Source organism: Benincasa hispida, chromosome 3 (assembly GCF_009727055.1).
Source record: "Benincasa hispida cultivar B227 chromosome 3, ASM972705v1, whole genome shotgun sequence".
Taxonomy (NCBI): Eukaryota; Viridiplantae; Streptophyta; class Magnoliopsida; order Cucurbitales; family Cucurbitaceae; genus Benincasa; species Benincasa hispida.
Genome location: NC_052351.1, coordinates 7,541,254 through 7,550,220, shown reverse-complemented (window position 1 = coordinate 7,550,220; position 8,967 = coordinate 7,541,254). Strand labels below are relative to the sequence as shown.

The 8,967-nt window shown below is 30.8% G+C and overlaps 1 protein-coding gene across 1 annotated transcript; it reads left to right on the top strand.

Annotated features, from left to right (window-relative positions):
• Window positions 1-5,456: 5,456 nt before the first annotated feature.
• On the top strand, window positions 5,457-8,702 carry LOC120074244 (NAC domain-containing protein 10-like). Its single transcript, XM_039027305.1, has 3 exons — window positions 5,457-5,574; window positions 5,664-5,856; window positions 7,748-8,702. The coding sequence occupies exons 1-3, from the start codon at window positions 5,497-5,499 to the stop codon at window positions 8,221-8,223; spliced, it is 747 nt and encodes a 248-aa protein (XP_038883233.1). The 5' UTR covers window positions 5,457-5,496; the 3' UTR covers window positions 8,224-8,702.
• The last annotated feature ends 265 nt before the right edge of the window (window positions 8,703-8,967 follow it).

The following is an 8,967-nucleotide window of genomic DNA, read 5'->3' as shown; positions in this document are numbered from 1 at the left end:
GTAAAGCAAATAAAACAAGCAACTGAGCAAAATACAAAATATGAAGTAAATATTATATATTATACAACACAAGCGTTCGTACAAACTGTTTACAAACTACAGGACACCAGACTTTAGGGCATTAACCCCAACAATCTCCCACTTGTCCTAATGCGAAGTGGGGTGTATAAAAAACTAGTACAAAACATTAAAGTCAATACCTTATTTTTGTTGAAATCCTTTGACTACAAGCCTTGCTTTGTATCTTTTGCTACCATCGAGTTTTTGCTTCATTCTATAGACCCATTTATTCCGCAAAGCTTTCTTTCCTCTTGGTAACTTAGTTAATTGCCATGTATGATTCATCATAAGAGAATCCATTTCGTCTTTCATGGCCAACTCCCACTTGGCAGAATCTTCCAGTTGAACTGCTTCATCATATCATTCAGGTTCACCTCTATCAGTTAATAATATATAATTTAAAGAAGGAGAATACCTTTGTGGTGGTCTGATATTCCTGCTAGACCTCCTAACTACTATAGGTGGTGTTCTCTGAGCTTCATCAGGCTCAACAACTGGTCCGTTAGATACCACAACTAGTTCCTCAGGTTTTGGAACTAGTTTCTTAGACTCTTGTATTGGTTCTTCAGGAGTGTTTATACTCTAATCTTCCCTTTCTGTTGATCCGGTCTCAATCCTAGGAAGACTTATATATTGAGTCTTCTCTTCTTTACTATTATTTGTATCAAAATCAATTGTTGTTCTGTGTTTGTACAAAACTTCCTCATTGAAGATCACATTCCTGCTTTTGAGTATCTTCCTGTTTTGGTCATCCCAAAACTTATACCCTATATCAGCACCACCATATCCAATAAAGTAACATTTCTTGGATTTGGCATTTATCTTACTCCTATCTGCAACATCAATATGAATGTAAGACACAACCAAAAACCTTTAGATGAGAAAGGTTTACCTGTTTATCGCTCTAAACTTCTTCAGGCAGTTTCAAGTCTAGAGATATAGTCGGACTCCTATTGATCAGATAGGTTGCCGTGTTGATTGCCTCTGCCCATAATGTCTTAGGCAATCCTGCATGTAATCTCATGCTTCTGGCACATTCATTTAGTGTCTTGTTCATTCTTTCCGCCACACCATTCTGCTGTGGTGTCCTTGGAATGGCCTTTACCATCACAATTACATTGTCTGCATAGTACTTTTTAAATTCTCCATCAACATATTCACCACCGTTGTCTGACCTTAAGTTTTTAACTTTCAAACTTGTCTCATTCTCAACCATAACCTTCCAAGTTTTGAAAACAGAGAAAACTTCAAACTTATGTTTGAGAAAATAAGTCCATACCTTCCTACTTGAGTCATCAATGAAGGTCACATAATATCTAGAATCGCCAAGAGAAGATACTTCAGAAGACCCCCACACATCTATATGAACTAACTCCAACTTTGTTTGTTTTTCCATTGCTCCTGTCTTTGAGAAACTAACACGTTTCTGCTTCCCAAATACACAACTTTCATAAAGCTTGTGTTCAACTACTTTTAGTCCCTGTAACTTTCCTTCAGAGTGAAGAATTTTCATACCTTTTTCATTCATATGTCCTAGTATGTTGTGCCATAAATCAATCTGACTCGAACTATCAACAACGACCACCATACTCTTGTCACTGTTGTTGACATAAAAAGTTCCTAACTTGCTTTCTCGAGCGATTATATAGCATCTTTGGTAACCTTCCAGTTTCTTTTGCCAAAGAACACGTCGCATCCTTCACTGTCTAACTGTCCTATAGAAATAAGGTTTTTCATCATATTTCGAAAATGACGAACCTTGCAAATTTTCCAAATCGAACCATTTGCCAATTTTATATTCACATCACTGATCCGAATGACATCCAAAGGTTCTCCATCAGCAAGATCTACTTTTCCATGATTTCTTGCAACATAATTTTTCAAAATGTCACATTGACCAGTAGTATGAAATGACGCACTTGAATCCAGCACCTATGTATCGTGAGTGCTCTCAACTGCCAAAGTCAGAGCATCCTGAATTTCATCGGTAGCAATATTTGCACCAGCTTCATTCTCCTCACTCCATTTTAGATATTTTTAGTTCTTTTTCAAGTGTCCAACCTTACCACAGTTCCAACACTCAAACCTGCTGTTTCTGGACTTGCCTCTGTTGCCACGACTTTTTCTATCACTCCTTCCTCTATCCACATTCAATGCTAAACTAGAAGTATAAGCAACACTTGCGTCCTTTCTGTGAATCTCTTCTACGAGTGCAGAATCTCTAACCTGTGAAAACTGCAATTTTTCTTTACCACATGAATTAAAAAGTGCGACTTTCATGGTTTCCCAACTATCAGGCAATGATCTCAACAACAGTATTGCATTTACCTGATCAAAAAATTCTAATTTAACAACAACCAATTTGTTTATCAATAAATCAAATTCATTTAAATGAGTAGTGACAGATGTACCTTTCACTATTTTCAAATTAAAGAATTTGGTTGCGAGATTCACCTTGTTGTTTACTTAAGGCTTTTCATACATGTTAGATAGAGCCGTCATCAGTCCAGCTGTGGTTGTCTCCTTTGCTATATTGCTTTGCACATTTTTTGTCAAAGTCAGGCGAATAGTCCCCAACACCTTTCTGTCTAATTTCTTCCATTCAGCTTCTCCCATGTCATCAGGTTTTCTTTCCAATGGCAAATCAAATTCTTTGGAATGCAAGTAATCTAATATCTTACACTTCCAGAAAGAAAAATTTGATCCATTAATAATAACCAATCTTTTATCTCTTTCCGACATCGTTCTACATTTCAATCAGCTCTGATACCAGTTGATAGGGGATAGTAATATATCAATATAAATTAATCAACCAAAATTCAGACAATATAAATTATCCAGTAGACTCAGATCAAATTCGTGTTCCGAATTAGGTGGAATAAACAATTTGTAACTCGATAGATTAAAAGAATAGATAAACCAACCTAAGCTTTCAAGTAACAAGAACGACAATGAATCAAATTTAAAAGAAGAGAGATAACATCCGGTTTATACTGTTCACCCAGTGCGGGCTACGTCCAGTTCTCTGCTACCGATGTAGGTTCCACTAAAATAGTAAGGGAGAAGAGTACAAGAGTTTACAATGCTCAAGAATGATTTCTCTCACTTTTCTCTCAAAAGAACTGCTCACAAATCACTCTTACAAAGCTCACAAAACTCTCAAAAGAGGAATAAAAATGCTTACTGTGAGACAATGCAAAGAAATCAACTCGACAATATATATATATTTTATTCGCTTAAGAAACTCTCGGCACGCTGTTGGTTTTAAAAACCACTACTGATTTGCATTTTATAAAAAAAGGTTTTCCACCGCCCCAAATTCATTCTTTCATAATTACTCGCCTCCATGTTGGCCAATGAGAGACTTGCTTAAGAGTTAAGTATAAAACAAAGAAAATGGACATTTTTTCTTAACATTTCTAACCTTAAAAAGATAATAAGATATTTATCCATAAAATTATACTCGAATTTATAATTATAGTTAAAGTTGAATTATAGAATTCTAAGTTTAAAAATTATAATGTGTATTTTTTTCAATTTTGTAACTATAAGTCATTATAGATGTGATTTAAACTTAATTTCTTTTAAAATCCTACATTTTGAAACATGAGATCTTCCAGGTGCGAAATTTAAGGGCAAATTTAGTATGGGTCTAAGGACTCATTCATGCTCTTTATATAATAAATATATAAAAAATTGGTATAATATTAAAACCATTATTAGTTAGTTTAATGGTAAATTTTCTTTTTAGCCTATTCTAGACTTATGTTTAAATCCCACTCGTTATATTTACTTTTACTAAATTATATAAAACCACCGTCAACAAAATTTCTAGATCCACCACTCTCTTTAACATCCTTATTCTCATCTAGGTTAAAAGCTTATTAAATATTTTTTTTGAATGAATTTACAATGAAGATGCATAGATATGAATATACAATTAAGTCCCACTCGTTATACTTTTACTAAATTATATAAAGCCACCGTCAACAAAATTTATAGATCCACTGCTCTCTTTAACATCTCTTATTCTCATCTAGGTTAAGAGCTTATTAAATATTTTCTTTGAATGAATTTACAATGAAAATGCATAGGATATGAATATACAATAAATAAGAAAACAATTAGATTAGTTTAAAATATGCTAATTTACAATTCTCATAATACATATATGGTAATAAAGTAAATGATCTTCTTTAAGAAGAAGAAAGAAAGAAGCACATATCTAAAATTATGACTTGGCCAGTCAATTAGGCTAACATATTTAATGATATATTTCATTTTTTTTTTAATATTAAAGCCATAGTATTGGAAATTTCGTTGACATTTCTATCCATATCACATGTCTATAGATTTGACAACAAAATAAAGAGTGATTTGACATTTCCTTTATATATCATAAAAATTTGATGAATTATAAAAAGAAAAGACGACAACAACGTATTAGTAATGTGGATATAATATAAATAATTAAAAACTTTATTTTATTTTTAAAGTGTAATTTGTTTATTTGTTCATTTATTAGGGTTGGTTTTATAAATTTATAAATATTGGTTAAATTACAAAATTGGTCCTTATATTTTGAGAAAAGTTATAATTTAATCTATAAGATTTATAATTAGAATTCAGTCATATGATTTAATAAATAGAGTTTTATTAAATCATAAAAATTATTTATGAAGTTTTATCAAACCATAAAAACTAAATTCTAACGTTTAAAATTATATGGACTAAATTCTTACCTTCTCCAAATCAATTAGACAAAATTCGTTATCTAACAAATATATATATATATTCATTAACTTCAACCACCATTGACACTTTCATAAAATTTTATTTCTGACATTTTAAACCTTGATTAAGAATGTAAAAAAGTCAATTACCTAATTGTGCATTTGATCACTCTGCGCACCATTTTGTTTTGTCTCACGTCTTGTCTGGTCTTGCACGACAACCTTGGCGCACAAGTTTCCTTCTACGACTGGAATTTAATACAATTTTGTTTATTCCCAACTTTGCCCTTGTAATTCAACATTTCTAAAAGATACAGCGATAGTAAATCACTTCAAATGCTTTTAATATATTTATTATTATATGATTGAATTGACTTAAATAAAGCTCTGCTGAGTACATTAACACAACAGTTACAAGATGAATTATGTATGTTGGTGTTTCAATCACATCCACAATCTGTTTCATTATTAATAATATGTTTCATAGGGTTAAAGAACCAATCTCATCTCAGGGCTTTCAAATTTATACACGTAATTCAATAGAGTTGTCAAAAGAAGAGATAAGAAAATGCATAGAAGGCCCACTGAAACTTAGTGTCCAAGTAATCTCTTGTCTGTTAGTTTCTATTTAAGACAGTTTTGTGGATGCAATGTGGGATTCAATCTGGGAATTAAATAGAATAAGAAATTGATGATAAACTAAATGGCGTGGTTCGATAACACAGAGGATGCATTTGGAAGCACAATTTGCCCAGCATGTGCGCATCCTCTTGAGGTTGAGGTAAAAAAAATAAATTAACTTAGGTTTGTAGTTGAAAAGAAATGATGTGTAATAAATATATTAAAAGAAAAGGTAAATTAATTATGCAGGGGGGATTATTTGAGGATTGGGGGAGGCTACCAGCGGGAGTGAAGTTCGATCCAAGCGACCAACAAATTCTGGAACATTTAGAAGCCAAAGTGAAAGGGGATAATCGAAAGCTTCATCCTCTCATCCATCAATTCATTCCCACATTAGACGGAGAGGATGGCATTTGTTACACCCACCCTCAATATCTTCCCGGTATTTATATCCTTTTTTATTTTTTATTTGTTGTTGTTAGGGCAACTTATGGTTTCTCATTCCCCCTTGTATGTGCGTGTATATATTTGTCATTTCTCTTGTATATATATTATATACATATTTGAAATTTATGTAATCATCCAAACCTTAAACGTTTGTAAGTGTATCAATTTATACCTTCCATTGCATTTGATATGAAAAAAAAAATCTATGTGAAACTTAAAATTATAAAATTAAGCCCCTAATTAAATTTTGATAGATGAATCAATTTAGACTTTAGTTAGAATTTCCTTTGAGAATGGTTCAAGCATTTATTCTCATTTTCAATTTTGTGAAGCCGATATTTTAAGAAATCTACATATATTTGAGAATGAGATGCTTTTCGAAGATTAATTATAATGAATTGTCTAAATTGATTGGTTTACGAAATTTTAGGGAGTTACTCAAATTATTAGTTTCACAAGATATTGTTCAAATTTGGAGGTCTGTATAAATTGTTACATTTCTGAAAGTTTGAATGTTTAAATTGTTACAATTTTTAGTTTCAAAAGTTTATGATTATAATTTGATATTTCATGTAATTTGTGTAGGGAGCAAAATACATTTTAGTTTCTAAGATTTGTCATTCATATATATTTTCTTGAAGTTTCAAAACAATCCTTTTTAGTCTCTGAGATTTGAAAAACAATTCTAAATGATGATAAAGCTTCTTGGATTTGTCAACTTTTATAAGCGTATCAATTTACACCATCCGTTATATTTCATTTATAAAAACTTCAGGTGAAACTTATAATTATATATCAATTAAACCTCTAAATTTTTTATAAATGAATCAATTTAGACTTTTGTTAGAATTTCCTTTAAGCATGAGAATGGTCCATGTCATTTACTTCAATCGTCCATTTTGTAAAATCTATACTTGAAGAAGTCTTCAAACGTTTGAGAATTTGATTATTTTCAAAGGCCATTGTAATGAATTGTCTAAATTGATAAGCTTATATGAAATTTTAAGAGTTTCATTGACTCAAATTATTAGTTTTGCAAGATATTGATTCAACAAAATTTGGAGTTATGTGTAAATTGATACACTTACAAAAGTTAAGAAATTTAAATTGTTACAATTATTAGTTCGTACTTAAATATCAATTTATACCCCTAAACTATAGGGATTGTATCAATTTAAACCCTAAATTTAGAATTATATCAATGTAAACCTTAAACTTTGGGTGTTGTATCAATTTAGACTCAAAACTAATAATTGTATCAATTTAAACTCTGAACTTTTATAAGTGTATCAATTTAAACTCTTGAATTTTCATAAATGTATTAATTTAAACTTTGAACTTTCATAAATATATCAATTTAAACCCTAAACTTTCATAAGTGTATTTAAATAAAACATAATAGAGGATTTAAGTTGATACAATTATGAAAATTTAAGGTCTAAATTGATATATTTATAAAAGTTTAAGAATTAAATCGATACAATTACTAGTTTGGGGTTTAAGTTGATACCATCCCAAAGTTCAGGGTTTAAATTGATACAATTATTAGTTTATGATTTAAATTGATACAACATAAATTGATACAACACTTAAAATTCAAGAGTATAAATTGATATTTGTCCAAATTTTAATATATAAACCACAAAGTTAGTTTAGGAGTATACTTTAATATTTCCTGTAATATGTCTTGGGAGAAAAAAAAAAACATTTCAGTTTTTAAGATTTGTCATTCAATGTTTTCTTAAAACTTCAAAACAATCTCGTTTAGTATATAAGATTGAAAAACAAATTGTAAATTATCCAAAACGTTGTTGGATTTGTTAAGCATGAAATGGTAAGAAAGTCAATTTGAGAGCTTGTTCATTTTCTTATTTGGAAAAGTGCAGGAATGAAGAAAGATGGGGGAATCCGACACTTTTTTCACAGGCCATCAAAAGCATACACAGCAGGCACAAGAAAACGCAGAAAAGTTAAAACAGAAGAAGAAGAAGGCAGAGACACAAGATGGCACAAAACCGGCAAGACAAGGGCAGTGAGCGGCGGTGTGATGGGTTTCAAGAAGATTTTAGTTTTGTATTCAAATTATGGGAACCAAAGGAAGCCTGAAAAGACTAACTGGATAATGCATCAGTATCATTTGGGTGTTACAGAGCAGGAGAAAGATGGTCAATGGGTGGCTTCAAAAGTCTTCTTCCAATTACACCCTCGCCAAACCTCTCCAGTTTTTGTTGATAACACTACCACCAACAACAACCCAATCATTACTTCTGATTCTATGTATCAAATAAGGGGAGGAGAAGGCTCTTCTCTTTGTTTGAATAATGCCCACACATTCAACCCATTAAGTTCAAATGATTTCTAATTAAACTAAATAATACTGTATTTTAAAAAAATCATTATCATTATCAATAAAATAAAGAGATGTTTTCCAATATGGTAAGACGAGTCAACTTATTTACGAATATAACAAGATGTGATGAACCGTGATATTTTGTTATATTTAAAAATATTTTAAGTAATTTTGTCATTTAAAATAATTACTTTGAAATAAAGTAATTATCAACCGATTGATTTATTATATGAACTAAATAAAATTTTAACTCATTGTCAGAAGTAGGACATCAAAACTTAAAGTTATAGCATAAACTGCAACCATAAACACTAGCACAAGTGAAAGAATCAAATAAGCTCAATTCTTAGCAGCAAGTAAGTCAATCCACTTAAGCTCAAACATATACTTATGTATGAGCTGAAATTTACTGTTTTCAGCACCAAAATCAAGATATACCCTTAGATTCACCCTTGTATGTAAATCCCTTCTCTCCCTCTCAAGTCAATGTAAAAACCTGTATTTAAATTTTAAACCATCTTTGTAATTGAAAATAAACAAGATATAGCATACATTTTACACTAATCTTTGTTTGTTGTAATTGAGTTTGAGAATCCATTCTAGTATTATAATTTCTTTTTAAAATTTTTCAGAGACATCGTAGCCAACCTATTTGGCTAAACAAATTAGGTTTAATGTGAAAAACAACTCACATCAAACAATATTTTAAAAGTTGACATTCAAAGTTGTCCAAATTAGGGATGTTCAAAAAATCCG